This window comes from Protopterus annectens, chromosome 11.part0, assembly GCF_019279795.1.
Source record: "Protopterus annectens isolate FY-2018-M chromosome 11.part0, PAN1.0, whole genome shotgun sequence".
Lineage (NCBI taxonomy): Eukaryota > Metazoa > Chordata > Ceratodontiformes > Protopteridae > Protopterus > Protopterus annectens.
The window spans coordinates 1265832927-1265856012 of record NC_056745.1 but is presented as its reverse complement, the minus strand read 5'-3'; the positions used below and the strand labels follow the sequence as shown (position 1 = coordinate 1265856012).

General features: G+C 42.2%; 1 protein-coding gene across 1 annotated transcript in view; it reads right to left on the bottom strand.

Annotated features, from left to right (window-relative positions):
* Positions 1 to 23086, bottom strand: part of RBM28 (RNA binding motif protein 28) — a 1154212-nt gene that overhangs the window by 1008290 nt on the left and 122836 nt on the right. Inside the window, exon 3 of the mRNA XM_044088621.1 lies at positions 12432 to 12526. Coding sequence (XP_043944556.1) covers positions 12432 to 12526 — 95 coding nt within the window. The remainder of the gene's footprint in view (positions 1 to 12431; positions 12527 to 23086) is intronic.

The following is a 23086-nucleotide window of genomic DNA, read 5'->3' as shown; positions in this document are numbered from 1 at the left end:
CTTGGTGAAGGCAGAGGGAAGTCATTGGGACTGTTTTCTGTAGGTTTGCACTTTATCTCCTCCAGATTTGGAGGTAGATGCACCCCACTACTTTGACCTGTAAGGATCTTGTGCCTGGTATTTGGAATCCTTTGGGCGTCTGGATTTGCCCCTTTGAGCTCTGTCTGACACAGGAAAGGACCAATTTTTTGTAGGCCAGTGTCTACTGAATCTTGGTGGCTGCACTTGTAAGAAGTCTTTTACAGTTTGCATAGACTTAGCCTTGTCTTCCATTTTCTTTTAAACCTCTTCTGCCTTAATACCAAACAGAGTACAGGTGCATCCAGTAATTTAGCTTTAACATGATCAGGCAAATTTTGCTCTTTTAGCCAGGAATGCCTTCTAATCACAGATCCAGTAACAGTGGCCCTGCAGGAGGCCTCTAAGGAAACAAAACCACATTGCAAAGTATGCTTTACAACTTGTTCAGCTGCATGCAATAATTCCTGCATTTCTTTATTTTTTGCACATTCAGAAATCAACATCATTTTCAGTTTCAGCAATCCCATAACATGTTGTTGATACTTGAGCATATGAAACTGGTAGTTTAAGGCCCTAATAGCCAAGGTTGCAGATGTATAAACCTTCTTTCCCCATCCATCCAGTGCCCTTGAATCTTTGTCAGTGGGGGTAGGATTTTTTGCTGTTGAGGCCTTAACTCCCTTTGGACCCTGTGAAAGTTTCAGGATCAGCAGCACGGTTTCTAAATAAAAAAAATTGTGAGTCAGGGACCCTGTAATATCTGTCAGGTTTGCTGGCAGCCGGAGGTAAGGAGTCCGGGTTCAAGCTTGACTCCGAAAACACATAATCCACAATGTCTAAAACAGGGGGTATGGCTAAAGGCCTGTGCTGAGGGAGAAGGAGGAAATGCCCGAGCCTCTTTTTTGATTCTGAGAAATCTTGACTCTCCTAGTGAAAATGCTCCCTCAAAGTATGCAAGGTTTCTCCAAACGAATAATCCTCAGGAGGTGATGCAGATGGGATAGACTCCTCTGCATCAGAATCCTCATAGGGAGGTAAAGATAATTCCTGATCAGAAGAGGAATCAGAAGAAATAGAAACCTGATCTGAAGATTCATAGTCAGTGTCTTGCCTAGGCCTCTTCAGTAGAGGGATGGAAACCCCTGATCAAGGTAATAAGGTCTTCAGCCATTTTGATCATCTTTAGGCATAGTGGCCTATGCACGTGGCTCATGCATCTTTTTTTAGCTTTAGAAGTTGCTTTTGTCTTTGGTTTTGCATCTGTCGTCAGTTTGATATAAAAATGTTGAGGCCTGAATACATCCTCAGAAGCCAGTGCCAGCTCAGCGGCTCCAGACCCATCCGAGGCAGATACATCCGTGGGTCCAATACCTTGCGGTGTGCCGGACTCCACATGGGGCTCAGTACGGGCCTGCGACTCAAATGTAGCGGGTATCAATCAGGGGCTGCGAAAGCACCTGAGTACCGGCGAACCAGCGACTGGCTTAGGGGAAGCTTCATCGGTTTTGGACCTCGACTGTCTGTCTCTGTCCTTTTCTTTGCATTTTTTATGTACTCCGGTAGTCAGATTGCTATCCGATGACATTTCTGGGTAGTTAAATCTATTTCCAAAATACTTTGAGGCAAAAATATACCGATGCTTAATAGTGCATTGGTTAAATCTAGCACAAAATTGACAGCCAGGCACATTGTGATCAGGGCCTAGGCAAGGAATACAGTATAAATAGAAATCCTTATGAGGTATTTGCTTCTCACAAGTAACACAATTATTAACTTTTTCTGACATCGGTATAGAGCAAGAAAAAAGTTTCCCCAACGGGGTACTTGGCTTTAGTGAAGACATTGGTTCTGAAACTCAAACCCGAATATTTCAGGAGTCGGCCGACATGCACTTGCGAAAAGCTTCTGCTTCGGGCACCACGCGGCAAGAAAGACTAAAGAAAATGGCGTCGGCTGCTTGTTTTATACCCCTGACGACCTGATGTCATGGAAGAGGAGACAGCAACTGGCCTTGGGACCCAAGACTTTGGAATTCAGGCCGACTGAGGGCAACCTGCCAGCAGATTACCCAAATGTAATGACTGCAACAGTGAAACACAAAGAACATTGGCTGTGTCAGTTCTGAGGATGGAACCAAAGTCCTATCAGTAAGGAATGAATAAAGATTTGCAACATCAGATTAAAACATTTCAAAGCTTTAGTGGAAAAGCTCACCCAGACTGCCACAGCTTGGTATAAGGAAAAGGTTAGTTTGCTTTTGATTTCTTGTATTTTGTATTACTTTATTATCCTTCTCTATTTTTATATTGTGATTTGTTTTCTTTACACCGTGTAATACTTGTATTCTTCTTTTAATTCTATATTAAAACTTACAAGATCACAGCTGTGTCTCTTGTGAGTTTCTTTCCCACACTGCCACACTGTTGCTGTTGTGGTCTTAAACATAACTGTCTTTCTAGTTGCCTGCCCCTTATAATAATTTGACCACGTATCTCCTTCCCTCTCCTCTTTTATTGGCTAATGTGGGTAAGCACAAAATTATCAGAAGTGGAAGTTGGGTGGTTTATTTCCACCAGGTCTCAATGAGAATTTATGAACAACCAATGAGCATGAATCTTGTTTCTACCTTGTAGTATATAAGGGCAATGAACTTCAATGGCTTTTCATTAACACTGATGAAGGCTACTTAATTTGTTTGGCCGAAGCAGTTTGTTACTGCTCTATTTATATATGCTTTAATAAAGCATTTACATACTACAGTCTGCTGGCCTTTTGTATTTTTTTTTATTTAATTTAATTACCTCGCTATTAACTGGGAATCCTATACGACATCAAATGCCCAGGCATAGATATTCCTGCATTTTGTAAACACAAACTCCCTGGACCAGGGGTGCAACCAAACTGGACCTGGTCTTCATTAATATGAGAGAGTGCGGCACACCCCCTACTGTAATGTCTTCCCTGGTAAAGTCAGACAACAAAATTATCTCCTTTGTGTAAAATAAAACCTGGATCCCCAGCTAAACCTTGAATATTCAGGAACTACTCTAAGGCTAACTTCCTGCTATTGAGTGATAACTGGCAAAATTTCAAGCCCCATAAACCCTGAGAACATTGCTGCCTATGCAGAACTGTTCAAAGAAACCCTGTACAAGCATGTTAATGGTTGCATAAAGGCAGCTGTACTCACCAGGAAGAAGTGCAGAACTAACTGAAAAAACAACAAGCCATCCTGGTGGAATCACAAAATCAATAGGCTGTATAACAGAAGGAAAAAAAATGGCAAAAATTAGGAGGTGCAGCACCCAGCAGGATAAAAGCTCTCTCAAACTAAACAAAAATCTCAGAGAACAAATAAAGTCTACCAAAGCCAAATCTGAGGTAAGTTAGGCCTCCCAGGCCAAGAACAACCACAAAGCATTCGTTAGGTATGTCGGCAACCTCAAAAGGCAATACACGATTGTGAGCAGAGCTTATTGTAAATGGAGCCACCTATAATGAGCCAGAAGATTTAGCAAACCTCCTGGCTGATAAATTCAGCTCCAACTTTACTCCCCCCCCCCCCAACCTTCACACAAAAAATACCATAAAATATAACATCCCCTACTATCACTAGGGAATAGGTCCTTAATGCTCATTCTAAAACCAAGAGCACTGCATCAGTGGGCCCAGACTGGGTACCTTCTAAATAGCATGAAACATGACCTATCAGGGCCTCTGGAATTACTATTTAACTGCAGCTTCCCAACAGGCTTCGTGCCTAATGAATGGAGAACAGCAACAGTCATCCCTCTGCACAAAGGTGGGCCATCTACAGACCCGTAAGTCTCACTAGTCTTATGGGCCATGAAAAGAACAATCATGGAAATGATCAGCAGAGATGTAGTACACCTCCAGACATTGGACCCAATCGAGTTTGGTTTCGTCAAGGACAGATCATGTCTACTCAACCTGGTGAACTTCTTTGAGAAGGTAACCAAAGCAATGGATGAGGGAAAAATGGTTCACACTTCCTATTTCGACCTGGCCAAGGAATTTGACACAATACCCTACTCAGGCATTGTTGACAAACTCAACAGGTTATGTACAAACTCATATGTCACCTGCTGGATAGCAAACTGGCTCACAGACAGGACCTAGGAAGTTAGAATTGGGGAGTCCACCTCTACAAAGAGGCCATTCACAAGTGGAGTCCCTCAGGAATCAGTCCTTAGACCTCTCCTTTTTGGCGTTTACTTCTCTGAAGCCACACCCAATGTCGGTGGTCTCTGGATGACTAAATTTGCAGATGATTGCAAATTAGGAGCTGTCACTGAATCCCACATTGACACAAATGTTCTCCAGGAGGGGCTGACACAGACAAACAACTGGCATCAGAGTCATGGACTAAAACAAAATGCCAAGAAATGCATAATAGTGTCCTTTGGGATGTCATCCATCTCTGGTAACTATCATATTGAATACACACCCTTAGAGTATACCCAGTAGTCAGCAATTTAGGGACACACATAGGACAGTAATCTAGTCTTTGACCATCACGTGCCTACAGTAGTGAGGAAATCATTCTATGCTGCGCAACTTATTAACAAAGGTATGGCATCCAAGTCCAAGGAAGTCACTGTTCCACTGCATTCGGCATTCATCAGACCTATCATAGAATACAATGCCCCTTTTGGAACGTACCTAACCAGGTATTATCTAACAGTTAAAATGTCCACAGAGGTTCTTCACTAAAAGAATAGAGGGTGTAACTAAAATATCCTATGCAGGCTGCCTCGAGGATGTATCCCTGTGTTCAGTCTCCTACAGGCTTTTGAGGGGAGAGCTATGCCTGGCATACAGGGCATTGTCAGACCTCACTATGATGGACCCTGCATATCCACAAAACAAACAGCACCACAATTACCTGTTCTAAGGTCTTAAACCTTGCCTGTGATATAAACAGGATCTGCTGGACAGAGAGGTATGTATTCCAGAGACTACCCCATCTATGGAAAAGGCTCCCCATCCATGTGAAGCAGAGTTCCTACCCAATCCAAATTCAACTTGGATAATTGGAAAGGGAACAGGAAATTCATCCCTGGTTTGACACCTATGTCTCTTATAGACACAGGCAACCTGCAAATGGTTCATTTCCCAAAACCCTGCTTACACTTATCAGGGTATCAGAACTGGTCAGAGATATGGGATGCATGGCTAGGCTTAAAAAGACCCATGTGCTCGTTAGCTTAGGAAACACCTATGAACCTATATACATACACAAACATTATATATATATATATATATATATATATATATATATATATATATATATATATATATATATATATATATATATATATATATTATAGGTCTAGGACATTTCACTGAATGCACATTTCACTGAAACTCAAATGACTGAACACATATCACTGAAAACTCAATTCAGTGAAAACTCAATTCACTGAAACATATTTCACTGAAAGTTATATATGGCCTTTTCCCCACTATAGTGCAACCCTGGAGTTAGTATATATAGTAAGGGGTGGGGTGAGGGGCACCGCCCTCCACATCGGGGGTGTAGGGGGCATAGCCCCCCAACATACTTTAAGTATATATTATGTTCAGAAAAGAGTACTATATTGGAATTGCAAGTATCCATGTATAGTTCAAAATATTTACAATATGTGGGGGGCAGTGTCCCCCACACCCCCTCTTACTATATATACTAACTCCAGGGTCGCACTACAGTGGGGAAAAGGCCATAAATAACTTTCAATGAAATGTGTTCCAGTGAATTGAGTTTTCAGTGAAAAGTGAACACTAATTTGACTTTCAGTGAAATATGCAGTCAGTAGACCATATATATATATATATATATATATATATATATATATATATATACATATATATATATATATATATACACATACATATATATATATATATATACACACACACACACACAAACACATGTTACATTATATATCAAACATACACACACACATATATACATATACAGTGGATGTAAAAAATGTACACTCCCTGTTAAAATGCCAGTTTTTTTGTGATATCAAAAATGAGACCACAATAAAATCACGTCAAAACTTTTCCCACCTTTAATATGACCTATAAACTGTACAATTCAATTGAAAAACAAATCTGGTAGGAGAAAAAATATAAACATACAATAAGTTGGTTGGATAAGTATGCAGATCCTTAAACTAACACTTTGTTGAAGCACCTTTTGATTTAATTTTTTTAATTTTTAATTACAGCATTCAGTCTTCTTGGGTAGGAGTCTATCAGCATGGCACATCTTGACTTGGCAATATTTGCCCACTCTTCCTTGCAAAAGCGCTCCAAATCTGTCAAGATTGCGAGGACATCTCTTGTGCACACAGTCCTTTAGGTCTGGGCTCTGGCTGCACCATTCCAAAACTTTAATTTTCTTCTGGTGAAGCCATTCTTTTGTCGATTTGGAGGTATACTTCGGGTCACTGTCTTGAAAGGAGAAATTCCTCTTCATCTCGGCTTTCAACAGGCGCTTAAAGGTTTGGGCCAAAGTGACTGGGATTTGAAACTGCTCATAATTCCCTGCAGATTGACTTAAGCCCCAGTTCAGCTGAAGAAAGCAACCCCCAAACCATGATACTGCCACCACCATGCTTCACCATGGGGAAGTTGTTCTTTGGTGATGCTAAGTGTTGTTTGTGCCACACTAACCTTTTTGGAATTTTGGCCAAAATGTTCAACTTTGGTCTCATCAGACCATAACACATTTTCCATATACTTTGGCGAATAGCGTGTTGTTTTACAAATTTTAGCTGAGCCTGGATGTCTTTCTGTGTAAGAAAGGTCTTGCAACCCCTGCCCATAGTCAGAATATGGAGAATACGGAAGATTGTTGTTACATGCAGTACACAAAATGGTGCTCTTAGAAATTCCTGCAAGCGCCTTCAGTGTTGCTGTAAGTCTCTTAGAGCCTGACCAGTTTTTGTCTTGTATATTCATAAATTTTGGAGGGCGTCCAGTTCTGCATCACTGTTGTCCATATTTTCCTCCCACTTTTGTTATTGTCTTCACTATGTTCCATGGTATATCCAATGCTGTGGAAATTTGTTTGTACCATTCTCTGACTGATACCCTTTCAACAATGAGATTCCTTTGATGCCTTGTAAGCTCTCTCGAACCATGACTTTTGTAACAAGCACATAATGGCAATCCACTAAGCACAGAAGAGGTTATCAGGGACCTGGGGACCCAGGTTGACAGTGGCCTTTCTTTTGACACTCACATTGCTAAAGTGGTTAGAAAGACCTTCTACATTGCCCACCTGATCATGAAGGGATTCACATCCAGATCTAGTGAGGTCATTGTTCCCCTGTACTCTTCACTTATCAGACCAATGATCGAGTACAATGCCCCATTCGGGATGTATCTCACCCGACATCTGCAGCAATTGGAGAGACCCCAAAGTTCCTCACCAAAAGGATAAAGGGACTCCAAAATCTGTCATATGCTGCCAGATTGAAGAAACTCCAGCTCTATTCAGTCGTGATACCGCCTGCTCAGAGGTGACATGTGCCTGACATACAAGGCCATGTCCAACCCGAATTAATGGACATGCTCCACCTCAAAAATCCAAATCCACCAAAACCGCTTAGAGCAAGTGACTTAAACCTTAGCACGGATATAAATAGGACGTGCTGGAGGGATAGATTTATCACTCAGAGACTCCCTATGCTGTGGAATAAAATCCCGGTCCATGTGAGGCAGAGCACCTCACTGACTCTGTTCAAGAGAAATCTAGACCTGTGGATGGGAGATCGTAGGTTTACCCCAGGAATCATCTCTGTGTCACTGCTGGACAGAGGCACAACAAACTAATGGGCACAGTATTTTTTCATATAAGGGTGGCGTAAGCCACAATAATTTGGGCTAGGCTTATAAATGCCTTAGGGCAGATAGCCTAGTATAAACCTATGAACCTATATATATATATATATATATATATATATATATATATATATACACATTATATATATATATATATATATATATATATATATATATATATATATACACACACACACACACAAACACATGTTACATTATATATCAAACATACACACACATATATATACATATACAGTGGATGTAAAAAATGTGCACTCCCTGTTAAAATGCCAGTTTTTTTGTGATATCAAAAATGAGACCACAATAAAATCACGTCAAAACTTTTCCCACCTTTAATATGACCTATAAACTGTACAATTCAATTGAAAAACAAATCAGGTAGGAGAAAAAATATAAATATACAATAAGCTGGTTGGATAAGTATGCAGATCCTTAAACTAACACTTTGTTGAAGCACCTTTTGATTTAATTTTTAATTACAACATTCAGTCTTCTTGGGTAGGAGTCTATCAGCATGGCACATCTTGACTTGGCAATATTTGCCCACTCTTCCTTGCAAAAGTGCTCCAAATCTGTCAAGATTGCGAGGACATCTCTTGTGCACACAGTTCTTTAGGTCTGGGCTCTGGCTGCACCATTCCAAAACTTTAATTTTCTTCTGGTGAAGCCATTCTTTTGTCGATTTGGAGGTATACTTGGGGTCACTGTCTTGAAAGGAGAAATTCCTCTTCATCTCCAGCTTTCTAGCAGACGCTTAAAGGTTTTGGGCCAAAAGTGACTGGGATTTGGAACTGTTCATAATTCCCTCCACCTTGACTTAAGCCCCAGTTCCAGCTGAAGAAAAGCAACCCCAAACCATGATACTGCCACCACCATGCTTCACCATGGGGAAGTTGTTCTTTTGGTGATGCTAAGTGTTGTTTTTGTGCCACACTAACCTTTTGGAATTTTGGCCAAAATGTTCAACTTTGGTCTCATCAGACCATAACACATTTTCCCATATGCTTTTGGCAGACAACGTGTTGTTTTGCAAATTTTAGCTGGGCCTGGATGTCTTTCTGTGTAAGAAAAGGGTCTTGCAACCCTACCCCATAGTCCAGAGATATGGAGAATACGGAAGATTGTTGTTACATGCAGTACACAAATGGTGCTCACCAGAAATTCCTGCAGCGCCTTCAGTGTTGCTGTAAGTCTCTTGGGAGCCCCCCTGACCAGTTTTTGTCTTGTATATTCATAAATTTTGGAGGGACGTCCAGTTCTTTGCATCACTGTTGTCCCATATTTTCTCCACTTTTTGATGACTGTCTTCACTATGTTCCATGGTATATCCAATGCTGTGGAAATTTTGTTTGTACCATTCTCCTGACTGATACCTTTCAACAATGAGATTCCTTTGATGCCTTGTAAGCTCTCTGCGAACCATGACTTTTGCTGTATCAGGCAACTGAGTAAATGACAGGAAAATCCTACTAGGACAGCTGAACTTTATTTGGGATTAATCAGAGTCTCTTTAATTAATGGCAGGTGTGTACCCAAGAAGACTGAATGCTGTAATTAAATGAAAAGGTGCTTCAACAAAGTATTAGTTTAAGGGTGTGCACACTTATGCAACCAGCTTATTGTATGTTTTTTATTTTTTTATATTTTTCCCCTAACAAATTTGTTTGTTATGCAACTGAATTGTACAGGTTATAGGTCACATTAAAGGGAAAAGTTTTGAAATTATTTAATGTGGTCTCATTTTTTTATATCACAAAAACCTGTCATTTTAACAGGGTGTGTACACTTTTTATATCCATTGTACATACACACACACAATGTAGACACACACATACATATATATATATATATATATATATGTATGTATAGAATACCCTCAAGTGTTTGAAATCTCAAGAGTTTGAGCTCTTGAAATATCATCTCGATGTTTGAAAATGAACTTTTCCAAAGTTGCTGGTATTTGGACGCACGAGATCACTGTACAGTTCAGACAGGGGAATTTGCCCATTCCCCACTGTAGTGCAGTCTCACAGCTGATAAGTAGGTTTTGTTTTCATTCAAATCTATGTTAAGCAAAATAATTCTGATCGAGGGTCGTCAGTATATGGCAGCATGAGAGTTGGACTATACAATAAGCAGTGCTACATTACATAGCTCACAAAGTCCAGGCCGAAAAGAAAAATTAGCTGGGACTCTTGTTTTTGTACATATACTATAGTAACAACATCTTGAAACAGAGTGCATGCAAATCACAACACAAAGTATCAGAGCGGAAAATGAAGCACACAACAGCATACTAGAAACTGTGGTTGGTTTACTGTGGAGCAGAAAACTTTCAAAAACTAGGCCCTCTGGAATCCCGGATACCAGCAAAGATAAAGCATATGCAATGGAAAACTAGACTAGGGCACTTAATTGGTCTATAAGCCAGACTTAAGCTATATATATCCTTAATAGTCACTCCAAAGTCTTAAGCCAAGGTACAGTAAGGGCAAATGTCAGAAACTAAAGATTGAATGTAATCAATTAACTCAGTCAAGTAACTCATACGATTCACTTAAGTGAGCAAAGCTCTGAAGTCTACTACTGTCAATGCAGTCTCCTCATTGTCCAAACTTGTGGTGGAACCACAGTTCTGGCCAACATCTTGCACAGACAAAAACTGGTGAAAGAACATGAGATGAGGTTCAAGAATAATAGCAGTGGCAGCAGCAGTACTTGTCTTGAGAACATGAACGATACGTACTAATACAGTGCAATGAAAAAGTATTTGCCCCCTTCCTGATTTCTTATTTTTTTGCATGTTTGTCACACTTGTTTCAGGTCATCAAACAAATACAAATTTTAGACAAAGATAACTCAAGTAAACACAAAATGCAGTTTTAAGTGATAATTTTATTTATTAAGGAAAAAAATATCCAAACCTACATGGCCCTATGTGAGAAAGTAATTGGCCCCTAAACCTAGTAACTGCAGTTGTTGCCAATCAAGCATTTGCGATAACTGGCAATGAGTCTTTCACATCGCTGTTGAGGAATTTTGGGCCACCCTTATTTGCAGAATTGTTTTAATTCAGCCATACTGGCGGGTTTCCATGAACCGTCTTTTTAAGGTCATGCCACAGCATCTCAATTGGATTCAAGTCTGGACTTAGACTAGGCCACTCCAAAACCTTCATTTTGTTTCTTTTTAAGCCATTCAGAGGTGGACTTACTGGTGTGTTTTGGATCATTCTCCTGCTGCAGAACCCAAGTATGCTTCAGCTTGATGTCACGAACTGATGGCCGGACATTCTCCTTCAGGATTTTTTGGTAGACAGCAAACGTCATGGTTCCATCAATCACAACAAGTCGTGCAGGTCCAGAAGCAGCAAAGTAGTCCCATACCATCATACTACCACCACCATCTTTGACTGTTGGCATGATGCTCTTTTTCTGAAATGCTGTGTTACTTTTACGCCAGATGTAACGGGACGCACACCTCCCAAAAAGTTCAACCTTTGTTTCGTCAGTCCACAGAATATTTTCCCAAAAGTCTTGGGGATCATCAAGATGTTTTTTGGCAAAAGTGAGACGAGCCTTTATGTTCTTTTTGGTCAACAGTGGTTTTCGCCTTGGAACTCTGCCATGCATGTAATTTCTGCCTAGTCTCTTTCTTAAGGTTGAGTCATGAACACTGACCTTAACTGAGGCAAGTGAGGCCTGCAGTTCTCTAGATGTTTTTCTGGGTTCTTTTGTGACCTCTTGAATGAGTCGTCGCTGCACTCTTGGGGTAATTTTTGTAGGCCGGCCACTCCTGGGAAGGTTCACCACTGTTCCATGTTTTCTCCATTTGTGGATAATGGCTCTCACCGTGGTTCACTGGAGTCCCAAAGCTTTAGAAATGGCTTTGTAACCTTTTCCAGACTGATCAATGTCAATTACTTTTGCTTCCTCATCTGTTCCGGAATTTCTTTAGATCGCAGCATGACGTCTTCCTTTTTGGGATCTTTTGGCCTACTTGATTCAACAGGTCTGGCAGTAATCAGGCCTGGGTGTGGCTAGTGAATTTGAACCCAGCTTTCCCAAAAAATTTGATTAACCACAGTTACTTCATGATTTAACAAGGGGGGCAATTACTTTTTCACATAGGACCATGTAGGTTTGGATAGTTTTTTTTTTTTAATAAATAAAATCATCACTTAAAAACTGCATTTTGTGTTTACTTGGGTTATCTTTGTCTAATATTTAAATTTGTTTGATGATCTGAAATATTTAAGTGTGACAAACATGCAAAGAAATAAGAAATCAGGAAGAGGGCAAATTGTAAATGTCACTTACAGTGGTTGCAGTTAGCACACTGCCTAGTCTATGCTACCTCATACGAGCTGAGGAGTGAAACGAGGCAATTTCTGATGAGCCATTAATCACAAATATTCTCTTTACCAACCAAAACATTAATTCACAAGTTAAGTGTCATTCTCCCATATAAACTGTGTTTCATTAATGAAATAAACATTCAGAAATGCTTACTTTAAAGCTAAGGTTCCTTATGATAAGTCTCGCTTTCCTTTTGGACTTCTTCAAGGATTTAGGTTTCTTTTCTTCTGCTGCCAATGTTTTAGATTCTAGGATACAAACAAAACTATGTTTTAAGAACATCTGTATGTTCACATAAAATCTCTTGAGTCAATGCACTGTCCAAATTATTCACTGCACAAGACTCTAGTCAACAAAATTAAATGACTAACAAATTGTAAAGGTAATCTTGATAAATTGTCAACTGCCTCAATACATTCTCACTACACTCTAGGTCCACATAACCAAAAGCAAAGAAAATGAGTACTCCTGGCCATAAATTCTACCATCTATATCATAACAGGAAAAGGCATCAGTAGCTTTGTGAAACTCTGGAACATGTATAGCAGCAATTATGAGTACAACTGCTTTTAGGTGTATTGTACTTTCAATCAACTTGAACTTTCCAGAGAGTGACTGCAGCATCCTAATAATCACGTTGAAAAGAAAAACATATCTGTATATGGTCTAAACAGAGAGGTTCTGCATACAAGGAAGTAACAGATAGGTATTCCACTGCACTAGCTGACCTTCAAGAAGGCCCACTGCAATGGTTAGTAAATGTGATCCCCTCTTCTTGTAGCCTGAGCTCAGTAAACTTCAAAACTTTTATCAAATGCTTATGGAAGCTGCCTGCTAGAACATCATATCCTGTAAGGAAGATGCAACCCCAGTCAACGTATTCCCTAGTTCAACCTCTTGGAGGTGAGGGAGCACAGCTTGAAAGGCAAAAAGTATGAGACTGTAAAAATGAGATAATTCACAAATTAGAGAAAGATCCAGCCCTACACAGTGAACAGAGAGGTCATTCAAACACAAGGGAATGACAAGAGGGGCACCTATTGTCAAAAGCCTTTTCACTGATCAGCTGATACTGTACACACTCTGTTGTATCTGACTATGAAGACGCTTTATAGCTTTAAGTACTGGAGAAGAATCTCAAGTACTGAAATTTAATCATACCAGGAGGGTCATGGTCACATGAAAGTTAAGAGGTAAGGATAGGAACGCAGAGTCCGGGGGCAGTAAGGTGCCAGATAAAGTAAGACTTCTGGAATCATAGTCTAAGCAATAATGCTCGGTCAATGTATGGACCAATAAACAGATGGACATGACATTCCTGAAGCATGCAGTAGAATTATCTACACACCTGGTGGAATGGTCATTGATAGCAGCACTTCTGAATGAAGGCAGAAAAAAAAGCTATGTAATCACCATAACGTTCCATGTTTGTTGTCCATCTCACCTTCATTCTTACTGGTTGGTTGTGTTCGGAACAGATTCTCGGTTCCAACTCGGCTGCATACTAAAGCTCGAGGACTTCCACTGGATCGTGGCTGTATCCCTATCCCATCATGCTCAAGTGAAGCTCCCCAGATCTTGTTTGCTGAGAACATTAGGAACCTAAGGTACCATCAATACCCATTATGAAGACAATGAAGAAGGTCAGAGACGCACTTGCTAGAGAAAGAACCCCTTTGCCCTCTTTTGTCCTCCAGAGGCCATAGGTAGGGGGAATGAGGGGGAAATGTAAGAATGAAGGCGAGATGGACAACAATAATGGAACGTTATGGTGAGTACACAACTTCTTTATGGCTGCCCTATCTCGCCTTCATTCTTAGTGGTTGGGACAGCGTCCCTAGCACCATATTTCCTGGGTGGCTCACGGGAGTACATTCTTTAAGACAGTGGAACCAAAGGAGGTCCTGTCCCTGGAGGCCATATCTACTTTGCAATGAGGGATAAAGGTATGAGGCGTTGCCCAAGTCGCAGCAGCACAAATGCTATCAAGTGGTAGTCTAGCTCTAAAAGCAGAAGAGGTTGCCATGGCTCTCGTCGAATGGGCTTTGACTTTAAAGGGAAGAATCTTGTTATTGGATTTATATATAAAAATGATACAATCTGAGAGCCATTTTGGACGAGTGACCTTAGATATAGGGGCACCTTTCTTTCTTCTGAAAATGACACAAATAACCGATCGGTTTCCTGAAGTCCTTTTCTATGCAAGTAGAAGCAATTGCCTATGAACATCCAAATGGTGAAGATTATATTCAGCCTTGTTGCCATGATTTTGAAAGAAAACTGGCAACTCTATGGACTGATTTAGGTTAGATTCTGAACATACTTTTGGCAGGAAGGATGGGTTTGTTCAAAGGGATACTCTGTCTTTATGAAAAAGCATATATGGTGGCTTGAGCGATAAAGCTTGCAGCACTGAAACTCTTCTGGCTGAAGTGACGGTAATCAACATACCTGCCTTCCACATTAAAAATCTTAGATCACACGATGACGCAAGTTCAAAGGGGGGGGGGGGGTCAAGCAGGACAGAACAAAAGTTTAGGTACCATGGTGGTAGGGGTGTTTTCATGGGTGGTCTTAAATTAGTACCCTTCAGGAAGGCTTTGCCTATGTTGTGGGACATCAAGTTAGGGGCGAAATCACTTATATGGAAATTAGATATTGCTGCTAGCTGCACACGAATGGTCACTGCAGCTGCTCCTTCATTAAATAGTTTTGCCAGAAATTCAAGGATAGAACTTATAGGACCAGAGAAGGGAATCAATGTGTCTTGTCAGAGCCCAGGAAGAAAAGCTCTTCCATGTACTGATATATAATTTTCTTGTTGAAGCTTTATGAGAAAAGATCAAGATATGCTTGACTAAATGAGGGAGGTTAAAAAGTCTGGCTATATTTGGAATTGGAGGAGCCAAGCTGTCAATTTGAGGGTTCGAAGACAAGGGGGGAGCACATTCTGGACGTGTGAGCCAGAAGGTCTGGAACTGGGTCCAAAACCCACAGCTCCTCCTAAAGATGAGGCCAAAGGAAGGGGAACCAAATTTAACTAGGCCAATATGGGGCAATGAGAATTAGATTGCTTCCCAACAAGTTGGCTTTCTGGAGGGCCTTGGGTATTGGTGGAAAGGGAGGAAAGGCATAAAGACGTCCCGGGGCCAATCGTGTACAATTGCATCCCTTGGAGACTCCCACCGGAAGGGGGATCAGGGCAAGATAGCTGATGCATTTGGCATTCATGGAAGCGGCACAAAAAGGCGACAGCAAGGCTGGCCCCATTTGCAGAAGATTCTTTCCGCTATTTCTTGTTTTAGGGACCACTCATGAGGCATGAGAATCGCTCTGCTGAGTTTGTCTGCTATCACATCGGATCTCCCTGGGATGTGAGTTGCTATTAGAAAGCTTTGGGAGGAGATCGCCTATTGCCATAATCTGAGGGCCTCTCAACAAAGCGGGTAAGACCTGGTCCCTCCTTGTTTGTTTACGTACCATACAACTGAGATGTTGGTCTGTCTGAATTGCTATTGTTCCCAGTGGAAGAGAGTCCTGGAGTGCCTGCAACGTCATAAGCACCACCCTCATCTTTAGGATACTGATGTGCAAGTGGGCCTCATGATCCTGTCAAGTGCCCTGAGCTGTCCTGCCAAGATAATGCCACCTCCACCCTATCTGGGAGGTGTCTGTGGTCACTGTAGCCACTGGCTGAGGTGGAAGAAATAGCTGACCTGATGTTATGTGACTGGAGTAAAGCCACCAGTGAAGGTCCTTCTTGCAGGACTCAACAGAATTTGGTGAGACATGGGTAGTTCTTGTAATGACCACTGGGTGAATAGAAGCCACTGTAAAATTCTCATGTGCATGTGTGCAGGTGGAACTAAACTTATCGCAGATGCCATGTTGCCCATGACTTTCAAGACTGTTTTTGCCTATCCTTTTGTTTTGAAGAGAAGGTTGGAGACTTGCTGTCTCAGAACTAGAAAACTTTCTCTAGAAGTTTTGCCTTCCTGTTTATTGTATCTAGATCTGCTCCTATAAACACGATGTGCTACGATGGCAACAAGGCAGATTTTTTGTAATTTACTGCGATTCCCAGATGAGAGCAGAGAGAGAGAGGGAGGAAGAGGTATCTCTTGATTCTACTAGTAAATGCTTGGTGGCGGCAGTTAGGAGGCAGTCGTCTAGATATGGAAGCACTTGGAATCCTAGATATCTCAGGTGAGTGACTACTGCTATGCACTTGGTGAGCACTCTGGGGACTGTAGTGAGACCAAAGGGCAGAGCTCGAAACTGGTAATGACTGGCTCCCAAACGGAAGCACAGATGACTCCCGGATGGCCTACTTATCCTTATGTGGTAGTACACATCCTGGAGGTCTACAGAGCCCATTCAATTGTCTTTTCCCAAAAATGGAAGATTCGACTGCAGTGTTACCATCTGGAACTTGGTCTTTTTTACTGATTCGTTTAATGTGCTGAGATCCAAAATTGATCTCCAGTCTCCTGTTCTTTTTGGCACTAAAAAGAATCTTGAGTAAGTCTGGATCCTACTTTGTCTCTGGGGACTATTTGGGCGACTCTTTTGTCTAGCAACTTTTGAATTTCTAGAGTTACTTGATCCCTCTGACTGGGTGGAATACCTGGGATTTTCTTTATGTTTGGGACAGGAAGAGAAAATGGTATGAAGTATCCTCTAGATACAATACCTTGTACCCACTTGTCTTTTGTAGTTTCCAGCCAGGCTTGTAGGTACAAAGATAAACGACCCCCAACTGCCTCCAGAGTTGGACAGATGGGCCTCACTTCAGGAGTGCTGAAAGTGCTTACCTCGGAAAGAATCTCTGTCGCCCTGGTTTTGCAGACCCCCTCTGCTGTATAGCCGGCATCTTCCATTTGTACTTCCTCCTCTGTCCCTAGGGGAAGAGTCACCACACGTTTCCTGAAAAACTCTCTGGGATTTACAGAACCACATCTCCCCCCCTTTCTGGCCTTTTGGATAAGGTCTAGAAGGTACAGAAAAATGGACTCCTATGGCAGACAGAGGTTTTCCTTCTTGTTCACACCTGGTTAGCATCTCCTTATCTTTTTGCACCAACAAGGATGAGCCCTCAAATGGGGCATTAGTAAAGGAAGACTTCAAAGATTCCGCAAAGTCGCACAAGTACATCTAGGAATGTCTCCTTAGGGAAATACCTGAACCCACTGCTCTGCTCGCTCCAGCTGCTTCATAAGCAATGAGCCTCATGGAGGAGCAGACCACAGAATGTAAGGTGGAGAGATGAGAGGAAACTTTGTCTGCTACCCCTGCAGCTACTGTACCTTGGAGAGCATCTCCTAGCTCCTTTAGGAGATCTCTTTGTAGCCTTGTAAAATGCATCACATAGTTCAGCAATTGGAGTGCAAAAGTCACTGAAGCGAACATGCACTTCCCGTATCTGTCCATCGTACAAGACTCCTTGCTGGGTGGATTGACAGATGAGGATGTTTCAGAAAGTTCCTTTTTGGTGGCTGCTGCCATCACCATAGCATCTATAGGGACACCCTTGGTCATGAAGCCTTTATGTGAAGGAGCTGTGATGTACTTATTTGGCCTCCTAGGGACTGGCTCCACTGCATCTGGAGACTCCCACGCCTTTCAAATAACTAGTTCCATAAGTTCGTTGAAAGGCGGAGACACCCAAGTGGCTGAAGGGTGACACCCAAAGACCTTCAGGAAAACAGACTCCTCATCAGAAGGGTTGATGGGCTTCCAGCCGCCTCTCTCCTTAAGGATTTCTAGGATGTCTGTGAAAGAGACATCCTCAGAGGGCGACCATGGGGACCCTTCCAACTCACTGAAGTCTGTGTCCGAGGTGACTGACTCATCTGGGGAATGCAAATGCTTCCTCTTGCAGAGTCTCTTAGGAGGGACTTCAGAAGGGTATTTTATATTTTTATATTTTATATTTTATATTTCAGAATTGCAATAATACTTGGGAATATGTGTTTGTATTATTCTGACATTGTAAAGTAATGAGAAGAATGAATGAATATTAATTAACCATTTAATGGGTTAATTGAACACATGATCAATTAATAGTTTATTTAAGGAACGTTGTATTAGTTACTGATTTGTCTGATGAAGGAAGGATACTATTTCTTCCGAAAGCGCTAATAAAACTTTGTTTTTGGATTTTATACTTCGTGGTAGCGTTTTGGCATTCAGCTTCATACTTCTGGCTTTTATTTTTATTAATTTGCCATGCAGCCAGATTTAAAGTCTTGAGCTGGCTGTGTAGAACCCGATTGTTTTGCTGAGTGAGCAGGTGAGGAATTTGAGGCAAAATCCATGGTGGGCCGTGAGCCATGTTCCTTAGTATTGGATACCAGTGTTGGCGTGGCCAGTCTGGAGCAATGAGCATCATTTGTGGCCTCTCTAATCTGGCTTTCAGCAGCACCTTTGCTAGGAGTGGCAGTGGAGGAAAGGCGTACACTGTTAATGTTTTCCAACTGAATGAGAGGGCGTCCACTTTCCAAGCTAGTGGGTGGAATGTCCTTGTGCAAAATTTCCAAAGTTGGTAGTTTTGGGGGTTGGCAAACAGATCTATGTCTGGGCGCCCCCATTTTTGAGTTATTGCAAATACTTGTGGATCTAGTTTCCACTGGTGAGGATCCATGATGTTTCTGCTTAGATCGTCTGCCAATGTGTTTTTCTTTCCTGGCAGGAATTGTGCTTGTAGTTGAACTTGGTAGGTCAGTGCTGTGTTCCACAAGGTCACTGCTTGCCTGCATAGGGGGTAGGAGTGTGTGCCCCCTTGCTTGTTTATGTACCACATTACTGTGGTGTTGTCCGTCTATAGTAGGAGTTGTCCTGGATGTAGGAGGTCCTTGAAAGCGGTTGGGGCATTTTGTACAGCTAGCATTTCTTTTTGATTGATATGCAGATGCCTTTGATCTGTAGACCATTTGCCCTGAATGCACTGTCCTGCCATGTGTGCTCCCCAGGCATAATCCGATGCATCTGTTGTTATAGTTTGCCTGGCTGTGGGTAAGGTAAAAGGCTGACCCTTGTTGAGGTGACATGCCTGAGCCCACCATAGAAACTCCTGTTGAAGGCAGGGAATGAGTGGTATTATTGTTTCCAAGCTGTGGCTGTGCTGAGTCCATACGCTTTTCAGGTACCATTGTAATTTCCTCATATGCAGTTTTGCAAATGGTATTAGTAGTATGCAAGATGCCATGAATCCCAAGGCCTGCAGACTTTTTCTTGCAGGGAGTTGGGTCTTTGTTGCCATCATTTTGAAGTATTGAGTCAGCTGTTCTTGCTTGTCTGGCGTGAGATAAGCCATCTGGGTCGTTGTATTTAAGCTGGAACCCAGGAATATTATGTTTTGTGAGGGCACTAGCTTTGATTTCTTTTCATTTACTGTGTACCCTAGGCAACTTAACAGGTGTTTGACAAACGCCAGATGCTTTAAAAGAATATCCTTGCTTTCTGCTTGAATAATCAGTCATCCAGATATGGATATATTTGAATTCCTCTTTGTCTGTAGTATGCAATTACTGGTGCCAGGCATTTTATGAAGACCCTGGGCTCAGCAGATAAGCCAAAGGGCAGTGCAGAGAATTGATAAGGAGTTGAACCTGCAATAAAAAGGAGGCATCTTCTGCAATTTTGTCTGATAGGGACATGCAGGTATGCCTCCTTGAGATCCAACGTTACTAGCCAAGCCTTCTTGCCCATCAAGGGAAGAAGCTGCTGTAGTGTTAGCATCTTCAATTTGGGTACTTGCAGATAAGTGTTTAAAACTGAAAGGTCCAGAATGGGTCTCCAGGCTTTGTCCTTTCTGGGGACTAGAAAGAGTCTTGAGTAAAATCCTTGTCCTTGCTCCTGTGTATGTACCTGTTGAATGGCTCTCATGTCCATGAGAGCTGTAATTTGTTTTTGAGCCTCTGCCCATTGATTTGGTGGCAGGTTTGGCATTCCTTCTATCCTTGGCAAAGTGTGAAAGTGGAATCTGTATCCTTGTGAAACAATATTTAGGACCCATTTGTCTTTTGTGATGATGTGCCAGTTGTCTGCAAAAAGTGCTAATTTTCCTCCCAAGGGAGCTGCCAAGAGAGATTTGCTTGGCAGACTGAGGGTTAAGTCATTGTGTTTGTCTTCTGATAGCTTGGGGCCTGTCCTCTCCTCCTTTCTGGGTTGCGGTACCCCATTGTCGAGGCTTGTAAGGGCCTTGTGACTGACCTCTGCCCCTTGGGTGCCTGTATTTGCCCCTCTGTGGTCTGTCAGAAGCTGGAAAGGACCAGTTTTTTTGTTGGCCAATTTCTGCTGAAACGTGGGGGTTGAACCTGTAAAAAATCCTTGATCGTCTGCATAGATTTTGCCTTATCCTCCATTTTCTTTAAAACATCTTCTGCTTTTACACCAAATAAAACATCCTGCTGTAAAGGTGCATCCAATAACTTTGCTTTAACATGATCAGATAGGGTTTGTTCTTTTAACCAAGCATGCCTACGTATGACAGACCCAGTCACTGCTGCTCTACAGGAAGCCTCCAATGAATCAAATCCACATTGTAAAGTATGTTTTCCCACTTGTTCAGCTGCATGCAACAAATCTTGCATTTCCTTGAAATCAGGCTGCTCTGAATGTGTGATCATTTTTTGTTTTAATTGAGACATTAGGTATTGCTGATATTTCAGCATGTGAAACTGGCAATTTAAGGCCCTCATAGCTAGAGTAGCTGAGGTATATACTTTCTTTCCCCATCTGTCTAGTGCTCTGAAATCCTTTTCAGAGGGTACAGGACTTTTAGCAATCAAGGCCTTAACCCCTTTGGGGCCCTGGGAAATGGTTTCTGGGTCAGCAACAGGGCTTTTATATAGGAATTTGTGTGAGTCAGGGACTGTGTGAGTCAGGGACTCTGTAGTACCTGTCTGGTTTGGCTGGTGCAGGAGGTAGAGAGTCTGGGTTAAGGCTAGATTCTAAGTAAACATCATTCACAATGTCTAATACGGGAGGGATAGCAAGTGGTCTGTGCTGGGGTAGTAAAAGGAACTCTCGGAGCCTTTTCTTAGAATCAGAGTAATCCTGGCCTTCCCAGTGGAAATGTTCCCTCATGGTATGTAAAGTTTCCCCAAAAGGAGAAGTCTTCTGCGGGAGATGCTGAGGGAATAGATTCTTCAGCATCAGAGTCTTCATAAGGGGGAAAAGAGTATTCCTGTTCCTCAGAAGAATCTGAGGAAATAGAGACCTGGTCAGAGGAAGTGTAATCCTCATCCTGTCTTGGCCTTTTATCAGGAGGGGGATGGGAACCCTTGATTTGGGTAATTAAATCTTCAGCCATCTTAAGCATCTGTTTCTTAGGCATGGGGCCTTGTACTGGAGACTGCTGTACAGTCTTTTTTGCTTTTAAAGGAGTTTTCAACTTTGCATAGGATTTGATGGTGAGTGTAGTCTGTCTGAAGACACCTTCTGCAACTGAAGGTGTTTCAACTACAACGGAATCTCCTCCTGCCCTGGAGTCGGAAGGGGCTAAAGATGAAGGCTTTGGCGGCCTAGAAATCTCTGCTTGGGAATCGGAAGCCGTCTGTGGTTCTAAATCAGCAGTCATCAGGGGCTGCGTAGGTGCCTCACTGAAAACCAGAGAACCGGCGACTGGCCCAGCAGAGGCCTCGGAGTCTGGTTTGGGTCTCGGTTGCCTGTCCTTATCCTTGCATTTTTTATGCATCCCGGCCATCGGTTGCTCCGACGGCATGGTATAATTAAATTTCCTACCAAAGTAATGTCGGGCGAAATCAAACCGACGTTTAATAGTTCGTTTATTAAACCTAGCACAAAATCGACAACCTGTGACATTGTGGTCTGGGCCTAGGACAGGAATGCAATAAGAATGAAAGTCCTTATGAGGTATTTGCTTCCCACAAGAAATGCAATTGTTAACTTTTTCTGATATCGGACAGAGGCAAGAAAATGTTCCCAAACAGGGTACTTAGCTTTATTGAAGACTTCGGTCTGAAATTTGATTTGAAAATCTCAGGAGTCGGCCGACCGGTACTTGTGAACTACTTCTGCTTCGGGCACCGCGTGGCAAGAAAGACTGAAGAAAATGGCATTGGATGCCTCTTATATACCCCTGGCGCACTGACGTCAGGGAAGAAGCGACAGCAACCAACGCCGGACCAAGACTTTGGAACTCTAGCCGACTGCGGGACAGCCTGATGGCAGGATAACCCAAGTGTGATGACTGCAGCAGTGTAACACGATGAACATCTTCTTTATGTTATGTAGTCCTGTCTCACCTCCATTATCACATGTGGGACAGCGTCCCTAGCATCTTGAATGGGTGGCTCACTGGAAAATACTCCTGAGTACCGTGGAACCAAATGAGGCTCTACCGCTGGAAGTTAAATCCAATTTATAATGGGAAATGAAGGTATGAGGGGTAGCCCATGTTCATAGGTAGGTACTAGGCTATCGGCTCTAGGGCCCATACAAGCCTAGCCAAAAAATGTACCCTGGCTTTCGCCACCCAAGAAAATTATTTTCCTGTGCCCCTGTCGAGCAGAGCCACAGAAGTGATCCCTGGGGTGAATTTCCCATTTCCCATCCAATCATCAAGATTTTTCTTGAAGAGTGCTAATGAGGAGCTCTGTTTGACATAGATAGGTAGTCTGTTCCAGAATATGGGAAGTCTCTGGGACAGGAATCTATCCCTCCAGCATGTTCTGTTTAATGTGGTGACAAGGTTAAGGTCCCTAGAGCGTGTAGCTCGGAGGGATTGGGATTTCTTTAAGTGGAGCATGTCCAACAGCTCTGGGTTTGACATAGCTTTGTAT